This window comes from Oncorhynchus masou, chromosome 31 (assembly GCF_036934945.1).
Source record: "Oncorhynchus masou masou isolate Uvic2021 chromosome 31, UVic_Omas_1.1, whole genome shotgun sequence".
NCBI classification, from domain to species: domain Eukaryota; kingdom Metazoa; phylum Chordata; class Actinopteri; order Salmoniformes; family Salmonidae; genus Oncorhynchus; species Oncorhynchus masou.
Window position 1 is genome coordinate 78,356,642 of NC_088242.1, and position 23,948 is coordinate 78,380,589.

The window sequence follows — 23,948 nt, forward strand, 5'->3', positions numbered from 1 at the left end:
AAGATGATCAGATACATTTTATGACAAATCTATGCAGAAATCCAGGTGATTTATAGCAACTGAGCCATAACCTAGAATGGTAAGTGCAGGTCAATATCTGTGCAGATCATATTTGTGGTATTTAACTGTTGATTTTGAAGAATCATATAGAATGGCAGGAAAAAGTGTCAGTTATCCCAAGTGCCCCAGGTGTAAACAGCACCCTGCACTGGGGGACAGTGTTCCCTAGAATCAACACATCAACCTTTGTGAGACAGTTCACATAGCTGAGCCGCTCCTATTTGAAAAGCCGGGGTAGACTTGTCTCACCTTATCCAGACACCTCAAGTAGCAGAGCAGCAATTGCAAACATATTGGCAGCTGCAAGAGTGAGAGAAGCATGAAGGATGAGTGAGTTTATTACTCATATTCCTTAACAGTATATTCCTTGTGCAGTTGTTTGAGGTAGGGTACTGTATATCAAAGCTGACAATAGTTCAGGGATGACAAAGCCTCACCCAATATGAGGTAGACAGATGGCCAGTCAGTGTCCTCCATAAGGTGTTCCAAGACCTTCTTCAAATCAATTAAGCAGCCATGTCTGTTCAGAAGAGGTCAGAGAAAAAATAAAACACATGAATTGCAAATTGTGTTTGTGTGTCATGTACTCACTGTATAAGGTTATCCATGAACAGGTGAGCATGGGTCAGGATCTGAGTGGGAAAAACCCAAACAAAATACACCATTGGTCTCTTCTCTTTCCCTGCATAGCTCATTTAGTATCCAGAGAGAATGTCTCACCAGAAGGATAATGATCCATTTGAGTATCTCTCTATAGTTTGTGAAGTCAACATGTTATTGTGACAAAATGAAGCCTACATGTTATTCGGTCAATAACACTGGGATCATGGGAAGATCTGGAGACTTTTGGTATACTTTTAATATGAATGTGTACCAGAACATGTCAATGCCTGGATGTGGTTCAATGGGAAGATCAGAGCCGGAACTGCCATTGGTATGACTCTTCCTCTTCAAGTGAAGAGTAGGAGTTCAATGCCATACAACTCTCCTTCCGTGGCCTCCAATTGCTCTTAAATACAAGTACAACTAAATGCATGCTCTTCAACCAATCGCTACCTGCACCTGCCCGCCTGTCCAACATCACTACTCTGGACGGCTCTGACTTAGAATACGTGGACAACTACAAATACTTAGGTGTCTGGTTAGACTGTAAACTCTCCTTCCAGACCCATATCAAACATCTCCAATCCAAAGTTAAATCTAGAATTGGCTTCCTATTTCGCAACAAAACATCCTTCACTCATGCTGCCAAACATACCCTTGTAAAACTGACCATCCTACCAATCCTCGACTTCGGCGATGTCATTTACAAAATAGCCTCCAATACCCTACTCAACAAATTGGATGCTGTCTATCACAGTGCAATCCGTTTTGTCACCAAAGCCCCATATACTACCCACCATTGCGACCTGTACGCTCTCGTTGGCTGGCCCTCGCTTCATACTCGTCGCCAAACCCACTGGCTCCATGTCATCTACAAGACCCTGCTAGGTAAAATCCCCCCTTATCTCAGCTCGCTGGTCACCATAGCATCTCCCACCTGTAGCACACGCTCCAGCAGGTATATCTCTCAAGTCACCCCCAAAACCAATTCTTTCTTTGGCCGCCCCTCCTTCCAGTTCTCTGCTGCCAATGACTGGAACAAACTACAAAAATCTCTGAAACTGGAAACACATCTCCCTCATTAGCTTTAGGCACCAACTGTCAGAGCAGCTCACAGATTACTGCACCTGTACATAGCCCACCTATAATTTAGTCCAAACAACTACCTCTTTCCCTACTGTATTTAATTAATTTATTTATTTTGCTCCTTTGCACCCCATTATTTTTATTTCTACTTTGCACATTCTTCCACTGCAAATCTACCATTCCAGTGTTTTACTTGCTATATTGTATTTACTTTGCCACCATGGCCTTTTTTTGCCTTTACCTCCCTTATCTCACCTCATTTGCTCACATCGTATATAGACTTGTTTATACTGTATTATTGACTGTATGTTTGTTTTACTCCATGTGTAACTCTGTGTCGTTATATGTGTCGAACTGCTTTGCTTTATCTTGGCCAGGTCGCAATTGTAAATGAGAACTTGTTCTCAACTTGCCTACCTGGTTAAATAAAATAAAATAAATAAATAGACACAGGCCTCAGTTTCTGCTGCAGACATCTCAGCCTCTGTGTTGATTGTGTCACAGCACATGAGACCAAGTTCAAAAGTCAAATCAAGATATCCACATAAACGTCTATCTGGAAAAAAAGCAGAGTTTGTCTTGTTGCAAATTGCAAGCATTGCTATAATCTTCATCAATGTAAAAATTACTTGACAAAAGTAGTGAATTTCACTGTCTGTGAAGCAATTTGCATAGTGATTATTAGGCTACTGTATATTATTTGCCCCTGAGACACCACTACCTTGTCGATTACATGAGGCATTCATTCAATGAACGCAATATTGTTACTCACTGTCTCAACATTGTTGCTGTATTTATGAGGGATATCATGAAAATAACCATGTATTAATAGGGTAGTCGGTTCTGACCTGACATTAATTGCCTGGAATTGATTATCTTTCTGCAAATCATTTGAACATGAATATCACACGTCTCAATTTTTCTGCATGTTCACGATGCACGCACCTTCCCTTTCACGTGCTAGGGAGAAACTCAATTGAATATTTCTAGCTTTCTCTCGCCTTCCCTGCTTCTCAAACTCCATTGGATGAGAAAGGTAGAGCGCCCTTCTCTCTGACCTTCTCCTCCAATGGATTTTCAGAAAGAGGCGAGGAGAACGCGATTGAGATTAACCACAAAATATCAACGCCCGGTTTTGCAGCCGTGACTAGATTGGGCTCGAGCAGCACCGAAAATGTACATAAATTATAATTTGGTGGGTGCTAATATTTGTCTTATTTCCCACATGTACAAGTGTGTATTAATACGCATCTGTGAATTAGTCATTTGTTTTCTTTCCATATCCCAACTCTCCAGGAGACACCTTCTGAGAGTGGTGTCATGGCCAGGGTCTGCCATTACCAACTCTAACCCTGGAACAATTAGGATTACGTGCCTTGCTCAAGGAAAAATTGTTCACCTTGTCGGCTCAGGGAGTCGAACTAGCGGTTACAGACCCTTCGCTCTAATAGCTATGCTACCGGCTGTCATGCCAGCACTTCATTCGTCAGGACAGGTTGTAGGCTCCATTTACGCGTTTGGCTGAGTACTGAAAAGCTGGGACCCTGTAACGCTAATTAAAGCTAACAAAATCAACCCAGTTTCCTTTCCTTAGTGGTAACTACAATAATGAAATCTGATCACTTATTCAGCCAAAACAGGCCAGTGGTGCACGAGTTGTATACGGTCTGAATATCAAGTAATGATCGCAAGACACCATTGCGATTCTGTAGGTTTCTCTTCAAACATTGATGTGACACCTTGTAGCCTACATTAGTAGGCTACATATACCCAAGTCACAATGACTGCTCACCTATGCTCTAATTCACCACTTTATTTAGATTAAAAGGCAATCACTTTCAAGCTGGATGAAAATGGGGGTTTATTGAAAAAAAAAGGTTCATTACACAAAATACTATTTAAAAAAAATAATCCTGCAAACAGCTTCTACAATGTGGAGATGTAGACAAAACAATATGGTGGATGATGTAGAAACAACAGACGATCAGTAGGTGAGCTGATATGGTTGGATCAACATTTCTCCTGCCAATATCACAAATTTGCTACCATCAAATAAATCCATCATTTGGAACTGGGTCTGCTTCTGATCTCTGTGAGCAGTGTAGAACTGGCTAAAACTGCAGGACTCAGTTGATCGTGAGGACATCACTCTGGATTTCGTGGCTCAGCTGGGTCTGTAAATCACTCAGTTTCTTTTTCAGCACTGCCAGAGCAGACATGACGATGGTCTCCGGTCGCAGTGAGCCACATGTCTCCACGTTGTAATAGAACCTGCAAGTTTGTGCCACAACACAAATTAAAAGTGACATCTCTACCATCTTTCCTACTGATCATTATTCACCATCTTTTGTCATCACATACTACTTTAACACCATCAAAACCTGTATCACACAGTCATCATTGGAATGCGACAGTTGACACTGAAGGACACAAATGCTCAATAACAGACATGTAATTCAATACATTGGTACTGACTGGTAAAGAACCATTTAGACTCCAATTAACTGATACTCACCTCTCAGGTTTGCCATTGGGGTCAAAGGGTGCTTGCACCTCATCCTCCTCAATCTCTGAGTATTCACTCTTTGGCCTGAGACAGAAAAACTCTGGGTCAATTCACAGTAACTCTCCCCCTCACAGAATAAGGTCATGGGTCTCCATTAAGAACATTAAAATGTTACCCACCATTCCTCTGGCCGTGGATAAACAGTGTGCCTCAGTGCATTGTCTGGGTCATACTCAAAGGACACCCCTGCTGTAGGGTTCCACTTGGCATGCTCCTTGCCAAAACCCTTTTTGGCATAAGCTCTGAGACGCAGCTCTTGACCCTTCCTAAGCTTCACCAGCAAAATGTCTGACGAGAGGAAGGAGTCAGAGCCAAGATGAGGAAGATGGTAGAATGATAATGCGAGAACGGCAATGAATGTAAGAGACCAAATATTTATAAAAAAAAATACTTTAATAGAAAACCATTGGAAAGAGCAGCCTACCATCCTGTTCAACATAGTCATTGGGATCATTGTCTCGACTCTTGGAGGTCACCTAAAGATCAAATAAGATAAGTCAACTCGCTTCTGAACAAAATAATAAGGGGAGGAAAATCTGTATGTGAATTACTGTTGAATGGAAGCACACTCACAGGAATGACTCGAGGGTGGTTGGACAGCAGGTCTCGTGAGGTCACATGGCGGGTCTGGTCCTCTGTGCAGCGAACGTCTAGTGTCAGTTCAACAGAGCATTCTGGGCAGAAATCGTCACATGTACAGTCCTGCGGTAGACGGGAATAGGTGAAAAGACAGTGGTTTTATCTTCAAGTGAGCATTGCTAGCAACATAACTTTCAGCCATTGTCTGGTCTTCATCAGGTGTCCAAATGCTTACTCTGGAGTACTGCATCTTGTCCACAACATCATCACTGGTAAGGGGAATAAGACCTGGAAAATGTGACCATAGACTGAGTTAGTGATTAGTACAATATTGGTATAAAAGGAGAAAGGAAGAAAAAAACCCGTAGAGTCTTATAATACATTAACTACATACCCACTCTGTGAGCAATAAACTCGTCGTGGATCACAGAAGAATTTGCATCAATTTGAATCCAATCAATAGCTGAAATTAAACAAGGACATGAACACTTCCAAAAATATGAATCATTGTGGGGACTGGGGAGGACGACTAACAAATGTCTACACATTCATGAGATTATAACAACCACGGGTGATGCTGTATCTTACCTAGTCTGATTAATCATGCCTGAAAAATCATCTAAAATGTTCCTTACAAGCCAGAATGATGAATAAAATTACATTTAAAAACTTACTCTGTCTGTGCTGTTAGTCTTTCAGCTTCCCGTAATTTGAGAAAATATCCACAGGAAAGTATTGTTTACCCAACTTTTTAGAGAGAAGGTAATATGCCTCTATAAAAAGTTGAGTAAACAATATTTTCATGTAGGTACTTTGTCTCAATTTTTTAGAAGGATAATTGCAGACTGCAATTAGGGGCATTTCTGATATGAAGTTACACCCATTGATGCTCGCCATTGGTCTGTGGACATTTCTTTCGCTTCAGGGACATCAGTTGTTGACTGTAGCAATGTAGCTGAGCCTAACCCCAACCCCTTTCCTAACCTCATTCTCCTAAACCTGCCACACCAGTAATGATCCTAACCAGCCACGTTAATGATCCTAATCTCAATTCAAATTGTATTTATCAAATGCGCCGAATACAACAGGTGTAATAGACCTTACCGTGAAATGCTTACTATCAAGCCCTTAACCAACAATGCAGTTAAGAAAAATATTGACTAAATAAAAAGATCAACAATAAAATAACAACGAGGCTATATACAGGGGGTACTGATACTGAGTCGATGTGCAGGGGTACAGGTTAGTTGAGGTCATATGTATAATACCGGTCAAAAGTTTTAGAACACCTACTCATTCGAGGGTTTTTATTTTGACTATTTTCTACATTGCCAGTTTCATCATAGCGCTTGATGGTTTTTGCGACTGCACTTGAAGAAACTTTCAAAGTTCTTGCAAGGTTCCGTATTGACTGACCTTCATGTCTTAAACGGTTCTTGATATAATATGGACTTGGTCTTGTACCAAATAGGACTATCCTCTGTAAACCCCCTTACCTTGTCACAACACAACTGATTGGCTCAAAACGCTTTAAGGAAAGAAATTCCACAAATTAAAAGAGCGTCTGCTAAATGACTTAAATGTAAATGTAAATTAACATCTGTTAATTGAAATGCATTCCAGGTGATGACCTAATGAAGCCAGTTGAGAGAATGCCATGTGTTATTTCATCGCCGAGCAGTTGCCATACCAGGCGGTCATGCAACCAGTCAGGATGCTCTCGATACAACTGTAAAACTTTGAGGATCTGAGGACCCATGCCAAATCTGTTCAGTGTCTTGAGGGGGAAATAGGCGTTGTTGCACTCTCTTCACAAATGTCTTGGTGTGTTTGGACCATGATGATCGTTTTCCTGTAGTTCACAATCTCCTTTGTCTTGATCACGTTGAGAGAAGTTGTTGTCCTGGTGCCACATGCTCGGAGTACACGTCCTGGTAATCTGCCTGGCCTTGTGAATGTTGACCTGGCGAGCGTGATCACACAGTCATCTGGAACAGCTGGTGCTCTCACGCATGCTTCAGTGTTGCTTGCTTCAAAGCGCACATAGTAAGTTAGCTCTTCTGGTAGGCTTGTGTCACTGTGCGGCTGGGCTTCCCTTTGTAGTCCGTAATAGTTTGCAAGCCCTGCCACAGCCGACGAGCATCGGAGCCTGTGTAGTAGGATTCAATCTTAGTCCTGTATTTACGCTTTGCCCGTTTGATGGTTTGTCTGAGGGCATAGCGGGACTTCTTATAAGTGTCTAGGTTAGAGTCCCGCTCCTTGAGAGTGGCAGTTCTAGCCTTTAGTTCAGATGTTGCCTGTAATTAATGGCTTCTGGTTAGGGTATGTACGTACGGTCAACAATGTCATTGATGTGCTTTGATGAAGCCGGTGTCTGATGTGGTATACTCCTCAATGCAATCTGATGAGTCCCGGAACATATTCCAGTCTGTGCTAGCAAAACAGTCCTGTAGCTGAGCATCTGCGTCATCTGGCCACTTCCGTATTGAGTGAGTCACTGGAACTTCCTGCTTTTGTTTTTGCTTGTTTGCAGGAATCAGGGGGATAGAATAATAGTCAGATTCGCCAAATAGAAGGGGAGAGCGAGCTTTGTACACGTCTCTGTGTGTGGAGTAAAGGTGGTCTAGAGTCCCCCCCCCTCTGGTTGCACATGTAACATGCTGGTCGAAATTAGGTCAACCAGATTTGTTTTCCTGCATTAAAGCCCCTGGCCACTAGGAATGCTGCCTCTGGATGAGCATTTTCTTGTATGCTTATGGCTTTATACAGCTCATTGACTGTGGTCTTAGTGCCAGCATCTGTGTTGGAAAATAGTCAGCTATTAAAAAATAGAAAACTCTTGGTAAATAGTGTGATCTGCAGCTTATCATGAGATACTCTACCTCAGGTGAGCAAAACCTCGAGACTTCCTTAATATTTAATTTCGCACACCAGCTGTTATTGAGAAAGACAACGTAGCTGTTTTTTTTTTGCAATTGCACAGGAAAACCAGCCAACTGTATATTATCCATGTCTTTGTTCAGCTATAACTCAGTGAAACATAAGATATTTGTTTTTAAAATCTGCCACGGTACTTATCCTAACATATGTAAACAAATAATCTGTGTCGAGAAACCAGTATCATAACACCAGAATTGACCAACGGCAGGCACAAATTGGCGTACCTGATAACGGAACGCCCACATCAAGAAACGCCTCGAATTGCGGTTTGCAATTACAACATATTGCAAATTTCGAGCAGCTGAAGGACATCTCACATACAACCGGTAGAGTAAGTTTAAATGTAATTTGCTATAAACATTCTGTCTTGTAAGGACAATTTATTTACACGATTTTGCAGCTATTCGTTTCAGGCTGTATATACACTAGTACCAATTAATTATCTACAGCCTGATTTAATCACTCTTACCTATTGTTGCAACTTCTGACATAAAGACACGTCGGATGGAATTCGCAACCCTGTATAAATAAGATAACACACGTGAAAGAATGAATGTGAAACTTTAGACAATAGCAGTCTCTTGTAATAAGAATATATCTAGCAGCAAGCCCTCCATGTCGTCGAGCACCACGACCCCAGATAAGAGCCAGGAGAGACAATGGTTTAAGCCCCGGTGCGCCACCCTTGCAAGCCAACTAACGTTAGCTAGTTAGTCACGTCTGTTTCCATTGCAACTTGTTTATTCACGTACAACGATCAAAACATTTACAGCTGTGATTATCAAGTTTATCGCAGGCGCGATAACATTGGCAACCCTATCGCAAGCTGGCTAACAACTTTTTGATAATCAGTTGAATGGTTACTCACGACAGGTCGGTGTTCTCAATGACAAATTTAACATTCTCATCCGTCAGTTCTGTGATCTTCACTATTGGCTGGTTAGCATACGGCATGGTTAACGTATAAGAAAAGCAATTTACATTAAAGTTTACACGTCTTGTCGGTCTAAACAACGCCACCGGGAAGGCCTCAAATTGCTTACCGCTTATTGGCCGAAATAAATCAATCGTCTGATTGGTCAGTCGTGGTGGGCGGGTTCTTTTTAACATCCGGGTCACACCGTGACGTCCAGAAATATGTTTTAAATGTAAAAAAAAAAAAAAATGCAGCAAGATAAAATCCACGCAGTGTTAACGCATTGTAGGAACTCCTAGAGATAGGTGTTAATACATACAGGATATATCTAATATAGATTTGTTTCTTAGTTGACACTTTTCGATTATGCTTTGTCCTCATCCTAAATCAATTTGGGTGAAAAACAAATAGAAAATTGTTCTGTTGTAATTCATCTGTAATTTATTTAGGAACTCTCAATGGAGCCGAACAAAAATGTTTCAAATACAATCACATTTTTGTGTCCTTCATACAAAAAGGGATAGGAGTGGGTATGAGGGAAAACCAATTGAAACACAAACTCCTGACTGGCAGAGATTAGAGGGGATGGTGGAACAGAAATAGCCATCTTGTTTCACCGTCTCTGGTTAATTCCGGTTAGATTTTTCAGCTGAAAAATAGAGAAATCTCCAGGTCACTACTAAACACACAAAATACAATTGGAACTAAACAAATGCAGTGCCTGGTATTATCATTTAAACACTGCAGAATTTTGGGGGAAAAATCCACCTAAGGTTACAAGCAATGAGGCTGTGCGTGTTCAAGACACAGATACAACATATCTTCACAATGTCTAGAGAAGCGTTTAAGCTGTCAATGTGTTATAATAATCCTTTATTCTGTGCATCTCAAACATGCATATTCTCTCTAGCATCCTCACCGTAACAGCAGCTCCCATAAGCCCCTGCACCACTGCTTCTCCTGTGGATGCCGCCTACAGGACACAATAGCAAAAGATGTCAATTACACGTATTGAGTTCCCTTAATATAGGTTGTATACTAGTGATGTCTTTCTAATGATTTATACATTTTACATGTCATTACTGGTGACCATTTACCTACACTACCGTTCAAAAGTTTGGGGTCACTTAGAAATTATTGTTTTTGAAAGAAACACTTTCTGCCCATTTAAAATAACATAAAATTGATCAGAAATGCAGTGCAGACATTATTAATGTTGTAAATGACTATTGTAGCTGGAAACTGTATATTTATTTTTAATGGAATATCTATATAGGCATACAGAGGCCCGTTATCAGCAACCATCACTTCTGTGTACCAATGGCACGTTGTTAGCTAATCCAAGTTTATCATTTTAAAAGGCTAATTGATCTTTAAGAAAACATTTTTGCAAAAAGGCTTTAATGATCATTTAACCTTTTAAAATAACTTGGATTAGCTAACACAACGTGCCATTGGAACGAAATTTCAGCCATTTCCAGATTCAAGTCATTTTACAACAAATGTCTACGCTGTATTTCTGATCAATTTGATGTAAATTTAATGGAAAAAAAAGAGGTTTTCTTTCAAAAACAAGAACATTTATAAGTGACCCCAAACTTTTGAACGGTAGTGTATATTAAGAGACTATACACAGACTGAGGAAATGGTACCCGTTTGGTGGCGTCGGCCATGTTGACAATATCCTGGATGCGGTTGTCAAGGAAGTTCCAGGTGTCCTGGAAGTCTTCTGAGGAGTCCTGTACCATCACCAGCTCTGTGGTGTTATAGATCCCGGTCAGTGCAGCTCGTTTTGTATACCAGTTCAACTGAGATGAGAACAGAGGGAAAACTGAAAAAATAGGATTTTGATAAACAGACACAGCATAGTGGTTGTTGACAGACTATCCTAAAATCTTCGTCATGATGGAAATATAAATATTTGGATTAGACAAATGTCAGTAGCACACATGTAAAATAGGGATATTATAGTGCATAGGAGATGGATTAAAGGAGTAAACTGTGCTAAAAGTGAGAGGTGGTGAGTAGTAACCTTTGCAGAGGCAGGCCAGATATTATGAGGTGATGATGAGGTGATGATGAAAAGGGGTGAGGAAGACATGGGGAGAGGGGTATTTAGGCGGATGGGATCGACTCACATCTGTGGAGCGGTCTCCAGCATAGTACCAGATATCATCCACCAGGGTGGAGAGGTGCTTCAGACTGTTTGGTATGTTGTGTGGCAGAAACAGAATACTCAAAGCCTGGAGAAAGGAAGATGTACTTTAATCAGCAGGAAAAAAAAATACATTTGTTAGAGTGTAATAAAAAAAATAATTGGGAGAGACTAAGAATGTGGATGGCAGTGATACATTTCTAAGTAAGCTGTGTGGCACATTTGTGCACAGCTCATAATGGCTGGAACTGAGAAAATGGAAAGGCATCAAACACATGGAAACCATTTGTTTGATACCACTCCAACTATTCCGCTCCAACCATTACCACAAGCCAGTTCTCCCCAATTAAGGTGCCACCAACCTCCTGTGGTGTACAGGTGTAATAAATGGTTGCCTCTATTAGTGTGTTAAAGACGTTACAGGATTAGGCTACCTTATATCAAGGAGTAGCTTCAACTGGTTCAACGTGAGGGGATTAACTGTCAGTTGTCAAGGTCTAGGGCACATAGGGCCCAATTGTTATACTGTGTTGTGTGCAAGATACCTGTGGCCAATTATTTATGTATGGGGTCAACATCCTCAATCTGGTTTCCACTGCATCCCTAAGAAACTCTGCAGTTCTCTTTGGTCTGCAAGAAAATCTGCAGTTAACACATGCTCACATACATACCAATAACAAATCACATACATGTCTGAATCCTAACTGCAATATCATTCTTCCACCTGCTAATTTTAGAGTGCGGGAACTTACTCTGCCTGACCAAGTTGGACCTGATTGTGATGCTCTGCCAGTTGCTCTGTTAGCTGGGTATTGGACTGAGCTATGAAGTGCATGACCAGGTCCCCTGCCCCATTCTGGAACATTCCACTGGAGGCTGCTGAGAGACCCAGGGTCTGCTCAGAGGAAAACAGTAATAGGAAAGCAAAAATTATATTTAGTCACATTACCTTAAACTCATCATCCACACAACTACAGTTAATCCAACATCCCTAAACTCACTAACCTCAGCTCCTGCTGAAATGGCTTCAACAGTCCAACCATGTAGTGGGACAAAGTCCAGCGCAGCGTTAAGGATGCGCACTTGCAGTTGCTCCTCTGTTTCATAGTCTTCTCCTTGTTCTCCACTCTGGTCTACATAACTGCACCATCAAATCAAAGTTTATTTGTCACGTGCGCCGAATACAACAGTTGGAGACGTTAGTGAAATGCTTACTTACAGGCTCTAACCAATAGTGCAAAAAAGGTATTATGTGAACAATAGGTAAGTAAATAAATAAAAACATTAAAAAGACAGTGAAAAATAACAGTAGCGAGGCTATATACAGTAGCGAGGCTATAAAAGTATCGAAGCTACATACACCGGTTAGTCAGGCTGATTGAGGTAGTATGTAATGTAGATATGGTTAAAGTGACGATGCATATATGATGGACAGAGAGTAGCAGTAGCGTAAAAGAGGGGTTGATGGGACACAATGCAAATATCCCGGTTAGCCAATGCGCGGGAGCACTGGTTGGTCGGGCCAATTGAGGTAGTATGTACATGAATGTATAGTTAAAGTGACTATGCATGTATGATAAACAGAGAGTAGCAGCAGCGTAAAAGGGACACAATGTAAATAGTCCGGGTAGCCGGACTACCCTCTGTAGTGCCTTGCGGTCGGAGGCCGAGCAATTGCCGTACCAGGCAGTGATGCAACCATGCTCTCGATGTTGCAGCTGTAGAACCATTTGAGGATCTCAGGACCCATGCCAAATCTTTTTAGTTTCCTGAGGAGGGAATAGGCTTTTTCTCGTGCCCTCTTCACGATCGTCTTGGTGTGTTTGGACCAATCTAGTTTGTTGGTGATGTGGACACCAAGGAACTTGAAGCTCTCAACCTGCTCCATTACAGCCCCGTCAATGAGAATGGAGATGTGCTCGGTCCTCCTTTTCCTGTAGTCCACAATAATCTCCTCATTCTTGGTTACGTTGAGGGATAGGTTGTTATTCTGGCACCACTCGGCCAGGTCTCTGACCTCCTCCCTATAGGCTGTCTCGTCGTTGTTGGTGACGTTGTTGTGTCATCAGCAAATTTAATGATGGTGTTGGAGTAATGCCTGGCCATGCAGTCCATGATCCAGTTGCAGAGGGAGGTGTTTAGTCCCAGGATCCTTAGCTTAATGATGAGCTTTGAGGGCAATATGGTGTTGAACACTGAGCTGTAGTCAATGAATAGGATTCTCATATAGGTGTTCCTTTTGACCAGGTGGGAAAGGGCAGTGTGGAGTGCAATAGAGATTGCATCATCTGTGGATCTATTTGGGCGGTATGCAAATTGGAGTGGGTCTAGGGTTTCTTGTTATCAGCCTTACAAAGCACTTCATGGCTACGGACGAGAGTGCTACAGGTCTGTAGTCATTTAGGCAGGTTGCCTTTGTGTTCTTGGGCACAGGGACTATGGTGGTATTTCAGACTCAATCAGGGACATGTTGAAAATGTCAATGAAGACACCTACCAGTTGGTCAGCACATGCCCGGAGCACATGTCCTGGTAATCCATCTGGCCCCGCAGCCTTGTGTATGTTGACCTGTTTAAAGGTCTTACTCACATCGGTTATGGAGAGCGTGATCACACAGTCGTCCGTAACAGCTGATGCTCTCATGCATGCTTCAGTGTTGCTTGCCTCAAAGCGAGCATAGAAGGGATTTAGCTCGTGTCACTGGGCAGCTCTAGGCTGTACTTCCCTCTGTAATAGTTTGCAAGCCCTGCCACACAAGACGAGCGTTCGAGATGGTGTAGTATGATTCAGTCTTAGCCCTGTATTGACGCTTTGCCTGTTTGACGGTTCGTCGCAGGGCATAGCAGGATTTCTTGTAAGCTTCCGGGTTAGAGTCCCACACCTTGAAAGCGGCAGCTCTACCCATTAGCTCAGTGCAGATGTTGCCTGTAATCCATGGCTTCTGGTTGGGGTATGTAAGTGCAGTCACTGTGGGGACGAAGTCATCAATGCACTGATTGATAATGCCAGTGACTGATGTTGTGTACTCCTCAATGCCAACGGAAGAATCCTGGAACATGTTCCAGTCTGTGATAGCAAAACAGTCCTGTAGCTTAGCATCTGCTTCATCTGACCACTTTTTTTATAGACCGAGTCACTGGTGCTTCCTGCTTTAATTTTTGCTTGTAAGCAGGAATCAGGAGGGTAGAGTTGTGGTCAGATTTACCAAATGGAGGGCGAGGGAGAGCTTTGTATGTGTTTCTGTGTGTGGAGTACAGGTGGTCTAGAATTTATTTCCCTCTGGTTGCACATTTAACATGTTGATAGAAATTTTGTAGAACCGATTTAAGTTTCCCTGCATTAAAGTCTCCGGCCACTAGGAGCGCCACCTCTGTGTGAGTGGTTTCCTGTTTGCTTATTTACTTATACAGCTGACTGAGTGTGGTCTTAGTGCCAGCATCTGTCTGTGGTGGTAAATAAACAGCCACGAAAAGTATAGCTGAAAACTCTCTAGGCAAGTAGTGTGGCCTGCAATTTATCACAATATACTCTACTTCAGGCAAGTAAAATCTAAACTTCCTTAAATTTCATGTACCAGCTGTTGTTTACAAATATGCACAGACCGCCCCCCCCCCTTCATCTTACTGGAGTGTGCTGTTCTATCTTGCTGGTGCAGCATATATCCCGCTAGCTGAATATCCATGTCGTCATTTTGCCACGATTCCGTGAAACATAGGATATCACAGTTTTTGATGTCCCGTTGGTAGGATATTCGTGATCGTACCTCGTCTAATTTATTGTCCAATGATTGTATGTTGGCGAGTAATATTGACGGTAACTGCAGCTTTCCCACTCGCCTCCTGCGGGTCCTCACAAGGCATCCCGCTCTGCGTCCTCTATACCTGCGTCTCCTCCTCTTGCAACTAACGGGGATATTGGCCCTGTTCTGACGTTTGGGGAATGTCCTGTGCTTCCTGCTTGTTGAAGAAAAAAATCTTAGTCTAATCCGAGGTGAGTAATCGCTGTCCTGATATCCAGAAGCTCTTTTTTGCAGTAAGATACGGTTGCAGAAACATTATGTACAAACAATGCAAAAAAAAAACAGAACACAGCGTAGACGGTTGGCATACACACGTCAGAAGTAACTTAAGAACAAAATGACAATGTTGTTCCAGTTGTAATGTAATCTCTCGCGGACAGATGCACGTAACAAATTGTAGCATCTGTCAATTGGAACTTTGTTCTGGTACTCACGATTTTTCAGGTGTGGCCAACAGACTGGCTGAGAGTTACGGTTTAGACGGGTGGAGATTTCGCTAATCTCGTTAGTACATTTTCTAACATGTCTCCCCCCAGAATTTATTCGAGCATCTGACACACTAAAGATGTTAGTTCTGGGTGTCCAAGATCAGCAGCAATGTCACAATGTGGTATGGTAATGTTATGCATTGTTACGGTGTGTAAGTGTCAGTTTGCAGTATCATCCAAACCTGATGTTGGGCTGGGGAGCCTCCTCAGCAGCAGCAGCTTCCTGCGCTGATGTGGCTGTGTCATGTTTAGATGGGTGAGCTTGATAATGTTCGTGGAAAGTTGTAGTTGGGGATGCGGTGGAGGATGGAGGGACTGGGATGGACTTGTCCTTGTCCTCCTGAAGCCGAAGTGCAGCACAGTGCAAGCCTCGTCTCAGGCCATTACACTGGGGACTGGATGTTTTTGGAACCACCACTAGAATAAATAATCAGAGAAAGATGCTGTAATTATGTTCATACTGAAACTTTGCATCCTGAGCACATGTATTAGCTTAACTTATACTGAACAAAAATATAAAATGTCAAATATTTTACTGAGTTAGTTCATGTAAGTCAATTTAAATAAATAAATGAGGCCCTAATCTATGGATTTCACATGACTGGGAATACAGATACCTTCAAAAAAAGGTAGGGGATGGATCAGAAAACCAGTCAGTATCTGGTGTGACCACCATTTCCCTCTAGAAGCGCGACATCTCCTTTGCATAGAGTTGATCAGGCTGTTGATTGTGGAATGTTGTCCCACTCCTTTTCAATGGCTGTGCAAAGTTGCTGGATATTGTTGGGAACACGCTGTTGTACACGTCAATCCAGAGCATCCCAAACATGCTCAACGGGTGACATGTCTGGTGCGTATGCAGGCCGTGGAAGAACTGGGACATATTCAGCTTCCAGGAATTGTACAGATCCTTGTGACATGGGGCTGTGCATTATCATGCTGAAAGCGGCAGATGAATGTCACGACAATGGGCCTCATGATCTCGTCACTGTATCATTCAAATTGCCATCGATAAAATACAATTGTGTTCATTGTCTGTAACTTATGCCTGCCCATACCATAACCCCACTGCCATCATCAGGCACTCTGTTCACAACGTTGACATCAGCAAACCGCTCGCCTACACACCACCATACATGTGGTCTGCGGTGGAACGTACTGCCAAATTCTCTAAAACAATGTTGGAGGAGCCTCATTGTAGAGAAATTAATATTTAATTCTGGCAACAGCTCTGGAGGACATTCCTGCTGTCAATCATGTCAATTGCAACCTCCCTCAATTTTAGACATCTGTAGCATTGTGTTGTGACAAAACTGCATTAGTGGCCTTTTGTCCCCAGCACAAAATGCACCTGATTAGCTTCTTATTTACAACGCTGGGCCAAATGTGCGTCACCCTATGGAACTCCCAATCACGTCCGGTTGTGATACAGCCTGGAATCGAACCAGGGTCTGTAGTGACGCCTCTAGCACTGAGAAGTAGTTGAGAAAGGCTCAATAACAGCGACGTAAACAAATCCATGCACAACATTTTAGAGAAAAGCTTTTTGTGCGAAATAAAAATATCTGGGATATGTTATTTCAGCTTATGAAACGTGGGACCAACACTTTTTATATTTTTGTTCAGTATAGTTGCCAAATAATGGGTGGGGGAGTCCCTATGTAGCTAGGTTGTTTGTGAAAATACAAGCAGGCTGACTGGACTCGCCACCCTCTCACAATTTAAGGGGTCAATTATTGCATATTAACGTTACCTAGCTACGTGTATTGCAATAAAGAGCTTAATACTTGCAGTTGTGATAACTAAGTTAAATGTTTTCTTGCGCTGAGATGTAGCTTGCAATGAGTAGTTAGCCAACATTATGTAATCTAATTCTGTCCTTCATTATCACCTTCTCCGATAAGTGTGTTCCCATTGGTTGGCTAGCTCGTTAGCAAGCTCTCTTGCGATTTAGACCTAAATCAATCTACACGATTACCAAAAACAAGTTCCTGAGCTAATGTCTAGACAGAGACCAACTAGCAAGTCTTGGCTCACCGCTGCAAAGACATCGAAGGGCTCTTCCAACTCGAAGTCCTTGTAGCAGCGCCGCCATATCTAGCTACGAACTGTTTTTTGAAGATATCAGACGCGTCATTTTACGCGACTCTCTTTAAGCAGCACGCACGTCGAATATTTCCCAGTTGTTTTGAACGAGGCAATTGTTTTGACCGGAGAGGTAAGTTAGCAAGCAGGTGATCTAAATTTGACCGAAACCCCTTTGCCCTATTTAATGTTCAGAAGTCTCAAAGTGAAAGCGGAATTACGACACGTTTTGTTGAGTTTGCATAGCGAAAACATACATTTTGATTGGAACTTTTTAGCTTATACTAGCTAGCGTTAAATGAACTTCTATGTCACGCCGTTACTAGCTGGCTGGTTGTCACAAAGACAATTAAACGAGGCGATAAGACCAATATAATTTATAGAACACAAGTTGTTTAAATATGCTTGATGGAGTCTGTTTGACTGGTAGTAACGTCGTTTGCCAGAAACGTTTTTGGTTTCTCGTCGGTTCTAGAATATTACACATTTCATGTGTGTTTATTATGAGGTTGGATTCTAGCCCTGAACTACAGAGATACTAACATTAATCCTGATGTATGTGTAACTGATGCAAGGTGCTGGCTGTAACTAGTCCTGAAAATGTGAAATCCTAACATATATCAGTAAAGCATTGTGTATTATTTATGTTTCGCAATCATTCAGGTCATGTGACTGCTGCTATCAGGGTGCTTTAGTCAAAGATGATCTATTATATTGACAAGATAGTCGAGTGACCGCTCTAACAATGAAAATGCATGTCCTCAAAGATGGAAGGCAGGCGAGATCAGTGATAGGGCAGATACGCGTGTGAATAACAGGTGTAAAACTCCAATATAAGTTGCCGAAATGCCACCTGTGTCAACTTATATCACTGCATTCGTAACAACCTAGCCATTACGAAGCATATTTTCGATCAAATAAGCCCCAAGTAGCAAATTAGCAATACATTTTTAATTGACCTGCATAAAAAAAATACTAAAGGGAAATGGGGGAACCTAGTCAGCTGTACAACTGAATGCTGGTGGTGGTGGTTTCTTTAGTCGATTTTAAATTACATTGAGTTAATTGATTGCTGCTTTGCAGGAGGACATGGCAGACCTTGGTGTGAAAGCAGGAGATAAGGTGCTTTTGGTGTGGAGCCAGCCTTCGTCCCCAACAACCCTGAAGGAGCTGGCAGAGAGTCTAGGGGCCATGGTTGGCACCGATGGCCGAGTGTCCCTGGAGAATATGGAAAGACTTATGATGTGTAAGTTTATTATCTATGCGTATTCATCTGTAATTGGTTTATTTTTATTTAACTAGGCAAGTCAGTTAAGAACAAATTATTATTTACAATGACTGCCTACACCGGCCAAACCCGGATGATGTTTGACCAATTGTGCTCCGACCTATGGGACTCTCAATCACGGCCGGTTGTGATAGTCTGGATTCGAACCAGCGTGTCTGTAGTGACGCCTCTAGCACTGAGATGCAGTGCCTTAGACCTCTGCGTCACTCAGGAGCCCATAACTCCACCCCTACCTACATGTACACTTCACCTCGACATACATGTACAGATTACCTCGACTAACCTGTACCTCCGCACATTGACTCGTTATCCCCTGTATATAGCCTCGTTAATGTTGTTTTATTGTGTTACTTTTTATAATTTTTTAATTTAGTGCATTTGGTAAATATTTTCTTAACTCTTCTTGAACTGCTTGTAGGTAAGCATTTCTCGGTAAGGTCTACACATGTTGTATTCGGCACATGTGACAAATAAAGTTTGATTTATAGTGACACTCATTCACCTGAGGATCTGTTACAACACTTAGCCTATGCTTGTTCTTAAACCAATGCATTGACATGTGGGTCGTTCCACCTCAAAAAGCACAGGACAGAGGATTTTGACACCCACCATCTCAGATTGTTATGAAATTGTTTCTGTAGTTAGAAACAGATATGAGCTTTCCTGCAACATTATTTTGTTGCATTATTTTGTTGAAATAATAAAGCTCGTTGATTGCACCCAAATTGACATTTTTTTATTATAGGATTCCTGTAATGTTCAATAAATATATTAAGTAACATCTGATTTGGACCCCCCCCCCCCCCCAAAAAAAAATGTAACAATGAGTAAGGATTACAAAGAAATGGTCAAAAGCCACCCACATCCCACGCCAATACACACCACTCCCACCCCAACAATCAGTATACAGTATCAGTTCTCTATGTCTAACAAGTAATATGGATCTGCAGCTCTGAGTATTGTTTTTTCATGTTATGTAATATATTCCCAGTGAATTTGGTGACGTTTTCCCTCCCTGTTGTTAGGTTTATGTCCCATCCTACATCCTGATATTACCAAGTTCTGACCACTAGATGGTGCTGTTCTGTATTCTTTTGTTTTGTTATGACAGCAATCCATGCTTTCTACCTTTTTAACATTTGTGGCACAAATCCAATGCAAGTTAGTAGCTAGGTTTCCAACCAATTTAGCGACAGATTTCCATGCAAATATTTTAGAATCTGCATAAAGAAAATATGCATATTCTCACAGCAGTGGTGTATCCACCAAACTGACTTGTTGTGGATAAAAATCTGTGTGTGACAACCTGAATAAAAATCAAAAGTTCAACGTGTTTCCAAAACTCTACCGATTAGTTTTATCACAAACTGTTGTGTTAAATAGCAAATGTGTCTACTACTCTGGTCTTGGCACGTGCGCTCTAGGCATCAGTTTGCAGATAAGCTACTGTAGGGTATTCTACATGATGAGATTATTAATTTGTCAAATGGCAGTCAAGCATCAATCATCATGTCACCAGAATATTATCAATATTTATTTGAAAGGAGCTTCAAGATCACCATGTACTATTTCATCTGTAGCCTAATAAACTGCATGGTTTCCCGAATTGTAGTGGGAGGACCACACAACATATCATCTCGTAAATCCAAGTTTACTTCAATATGATGGTTATTATATAAATATTTGCGCATAAAAGCATTTCCACCGCCATTCTTGTATAATTAATTTAACTGACACAAAAAGATCCCACCAGGTCGAACGAACAAATTCTGTTTGCATTTAAAAACCTAAACGTCCTGTTTCCATCACAGCTGTCATGATTTAAAAAAAAATAGTGTCTTTAATCGCATAAAAACTGTGGATGGAAACGTGGTTAATGGTACTTAATATTAGCAGTTTCATGCTTCATGTCCAAATCATCCTAAAGTAGCTTACAATACATTTTATAACTAACTCAATAGCAAAAATGCTATTATAGCTAACGTTGACTTGCATTGGATTTGTGCCACAAATGCAAAAAAGTTGGAGTATGGCAAAGTAAACAAAACCAAAGCATGGGTTGCTGTCATAACTTGTCCATAAACTGCTTACAGGGTTAGGAAACCAATATGTATTTTTCCCTTTAACATTGAGGGGGGCTTTTTGAGGTGGAACGACCCACATGTGGACCCACATGTGGAACGACCCACATGTCAATGCATTGGTTTAAGAACAAGCATAGGCTAAGTTTTGTAACAGATCCTCAGGTGAATGAGTGTCACTATAAATCAAACTTTATTTGTCAGAAATTACCTACTAGAAAGAACAGCACCATCTAGTGGTCAGAATATCAGGATGTAGGATAGGACATAACCCTAACTGCTCCATACTACATTTATTTTATATTTAATTTTAATTTATCCTTTATTTTACCAGGTAAGTTGACTGAGAACACGTTCTCATTTGCAGCAACAACCTGGGGAATAGTTACAGGGGAGAGGAGGGGGATGAATGAGCCAATTGTGACCGTGATGGTTTGAGGGCCAGATTGGGAATTTAGCCAGGACACCGGGGTTAACACCCCTACTATTACGATAAGTGTCATGGGATCTTTAATGACCTCAGTCAGGACACCCGTTTAACATCCCATACAGTACTTGTCAGACATAGAGAACTGATACTCGTTGTTGAGGTGGGTTTGGCGTGGGGGGCCGGGGGTGGCTTTTGACTATTTAGTTGGATTCCACATGTCTTATTATTAGAAAAAAAGTTTGGTTCAAAGCTGGTGGGTGTCATGGGTGTGAACAACCCATGTCTGATATGTCTAGCTATATATACAGTTGTTATAAGGGCATCGGATTGTACAATTTTATTAACTACATGCTCTTTTCTCTCCTTTCCTCAGCTTCACATGCAGCATCAAGCTACGACTGGGTCCTCTCAAGTGTACTCTCTGACAGCTTTTCTGTCCACACCTCAGAGACACTAGCAGAGATGGCCAGAGTGATCAAACCTGACGGAAAACTAGTGCTTGAAGAACCTGTTACAGGTAAGAAGGTGGAGAATGCAAAGTGTTTGAGTGTCCTGGTCATGATTGAGGACACGTCGCTCTGGATAAGAGCGTCTGCCAAATGACTTAAATGTAAATGTAAAGGACTCAGATTCTTGACACCTGTCCTTAGGAACTGATGACCAAAAAGTGAGGACTGCTGAGAAGCTTATGTCAGCCTTGAAGTTGTCTGGCCTGGTGTCAGTGACTGAGGTGAGTGAACCAGCACTGGAATGTCATAGATTCACTCCTCCAGGCACTGTGTACTTTACACATTTTTTTCTTTACCAACATTGACAGGTCAGTAAAGAACCCCTGACCCCAGAGGCTGTGTCTGCCCTGAAGACATACACAGGCTTCCAGGGAAACACTCTATCCAGGGTGCGCATGGCTGCTTCGAAACCCAACTTTGAAGTGGGCTCTTCAAGCCAGCTGATTCTTTCCTTTGGGAAAAAGACCTCAAAACCAGGTATGTGGAGTTCTCCTTCCTTCTGTTAACATTTCATACTATTCCTCCTGGTCTCCTTTGAAAATGTAATTGATTTTGTTTCAGTAGACAAACCTGTACTTGACCCCAATGCTGCCAGGGCGTGGACCCTGTCAGCCAATGACATGGATGATGATGATGTGGTGAGTGATTGATTTGTGTATTTTTTAGTTTTTATATTTCTCTGATGGTGATTGTCAATATGCCACTCCCTTGTCTTGTCAGGACCTGGTAGATTCAGATGCGCTGTTGGATGCAGATGACTTTAAGAAGCCAGACGCATCCTCCCTCAAAGCGCCCTCCTGTGGTGACGGAACCACCAAGAAAAAGAAGGCTTGCAAGAACTGGTAAGAAACACCCCTCACTCTTCTTTGGTTCCAGAAAAGAGAGCTCACCCATACACCAACAAGTTAGTTGGTATCATCACAAGTTCAACTGATTATTGAATATCTCTAGTGCAAATATGGAGATAATCACACATGGTTGCCTTGTATCATAACTATTCTCTTGTAAATGTCCCCCACAATGAAATTGGGGAGGTGACTGTGGATTTGTCTCCAGATTAAAAATGCGAACTTTGAAAGGTCACACCCCTCACCCTGTTTGACCTTAAGTCATGAAATTCAGTACATAGGGCCGTATCCCCACAAGGAACACATTTGCCTCAGGGACCCATCAGGTCAGATTTTCCACCATTTTAAATTTGGTTTAAAAAAACTCTGCTGGCACCAAATGAGTGGTGTGTGTGTGTGTGTGTATATATATATATATATATATATATATATATATATATATGGACAAAGGTCTCTCAATATAATATTTTCTGGAATAGTACCTGGCCACTATTGACCAATAAACATGGGTGCGGTCTGGCACAAATGTATAGAAATCAGTCAATGATATTCATATTGTAACACAATTTTGGTGCATATGTTGCAAACACTGAAGTATCAACATATGCGAGGACATTCATATCAACCACACGGTGACGCTATAACAAGTTATAACAACGCTATAACAACTATAACAAGTTAAACCATGTTTAACTCGGTGCTGAAATGAGTCTAGCAAACCTACGCATTATCCAACACAACTGGCCTGATTTTAACAACTTGGGTGAATGATGCTTCTTGCCATAGAGATCTGGCATTTACAAAATGGCTCTTAGTCCAAGGGGTCGCTGCATCATTTGTGGGGGACGGCATGCTTACTGTTGCCTTGTTTGTCATTACTCCTATGTAGCTCATGTGGTCTTGCTGAGGAGTTGGAACAGGAGAGCAAGGGTGCCAAGACAATCAGCCAGCCCAAGTCAGCCTGTGGAAGTGTGAGTGTTACTCTTTGCCCATATGCCACCAGCATCTTTATGAAGCCAGTTTGTAATTGTTGACCTGATCTTTTGACCTGTATTTCAGTGTTACCTGGGCGATGCCTTCCGATGTGCCAGCTGTCCGTACATTGGGATGCCTGCCTTCAAACCTGGGGAGAAGATTGTACTAGCCAACACAGGGCTAAATGATGCCTAGGAACAACCACAATATATACTTTCTGGAATATCACATTCCTTACATCATTCTAACCTCACACCCCCTGGAGTCAATGACCAATGCCAGGTTCTCACTGAGATGGTCAGAATGGCTCTTCTACATCTCATGTATAAGAGCAAAAAGCAGGTAGTTTGAAGTAGCGAAACAATCCAGATTACAGGCTTATTTGACCATGTAAAAACTGTTCCTGGACATACAATGAAGATTTCACAGGGCACTCACCATATTAACATACAGGTGTCCATAAATGTGTTTGTATTACTATCTGTATTGTTTTCTACAATAAGTCATTAAATGGGAAATCCTGAAAATAGACTAAGTCAT

At 41.7% G+C, this 23,948-nt stretch overlaps 3 protein-coding genes across 7 annotated transcripts; 1 reads left to right on the forward strand and 2 right to left on the reverse strand.

The window, feature by feature from the left end:
* Window positions 1-3,593: 3,593 nt before the first annotated feature.
* polr2c (RNA polymerase II subunit C) lies at window positions 3,594-9,074 on the reverse strand. Its single transcript, XM_064952068.1, has 9 exons — window positions 8,703-9,074; window positions 8,304-8,353; window positions 5,289-5,357; window positions 5,130-5,182; window positions 4,889-5,017; window positions 4,740-4,791; window positions 4,435-4,603; window positions 4,265-4,339; window positions 3,594-4,020 (listed from the first exon to the last, which is right to left on the reverse strand). The coding sequence occupies exons 1-9, from the start codon at window positions 8,942-8,944 to the stop codon at window positions 3,876-3,878; spliced, it is 984 nt and encodes a 327-aa protein (XP_064808140.1). The 5' UTR covers window positions 8,945-9,074; the 3' UTR covers window positions 3,594-3,875.
* On the forward strand, window positions 8,104-23,947 carry ciapin1 (cytokine induced apoptosis inhibitor 1). Of its 4 annotated transcripts, none has more exons than XM_064952070.1 (9): window positions 8,104-8,165; window positions 18,361-18,523; window positions 21,450-21,593; window positions 21,727-21,806; window positions 21,894-22,062; window positions 22,147-22,223; window positions 22,306-22,427; window positions 23,323-23,404; window positions 23,493-23,947. In XM_064952070.1, the coding sequence occupies exons 2-9, from the start codon at window positions 18,367-18,369 to the stop codon at window positions 23,601-23,603; spliced, it is 942 nt and encodes a 313-aa protein (XP_064808142.1). In that variant the 5' UTR covers window positions 8,104-8,165; window positions 18,361-18,366; the 3' UTR covers window positions 23,604-23,947. The 4 variants fall into 4 exon arrangements, with proteins under 4 accessions (XP_064808142.1, XP_064808143.1, XP_064808141.1 ...); XM_064952071.1 differs by having other exon boundaries at window positions 8,139-8,160; XM_064952069.1 differs by lacking the exon at window positions 8,104-8,165 and adding an exon at window positions 17,329-17,410.
* On the reverse strand, window positions 9,166-17,316 carry coq9 (coenzyme Q9 homolog (S. cerevisiae)). 2 transcript variants are annotated; one of them, XM_064952067.1, is made up of 9 exons: window positions 17,230-17,316; window positions 15,375-15,609; window positions 11,911-12,046; window positions 11,658-11,800; window positions 11,451-11,535; window positions 10,889-10,993; window positions 10,403-10,558; window positions 9,670-9,723; window positions 9,166-9,399 (listed from the first exon to the last, which is right to left on the reverse strand). In XM_064952067.1, exons 1-9 carry the CDS (start codon window positions 17,285-17,287, stop codon window positions 9,364-9,366), a joined length of 1,008 nt encoding a protein of 335 aa, XP_064808139.1. In that variant the 5' UTR covers window positions 17,288-17,316; the 3' UTR covers window positions 9,166-9,363. The 2 variants fall into 2 exon arrangements, with proteins under 2 accessions (XP_064808139.1, XP_064808138.1); XM_064952066.1 differs by lacking the exon at window positions 17,230-17,316 and adding an exon at window positions 15,810-17,207.
* Window position 23,948: the final 1 nt, after the last annotated feature.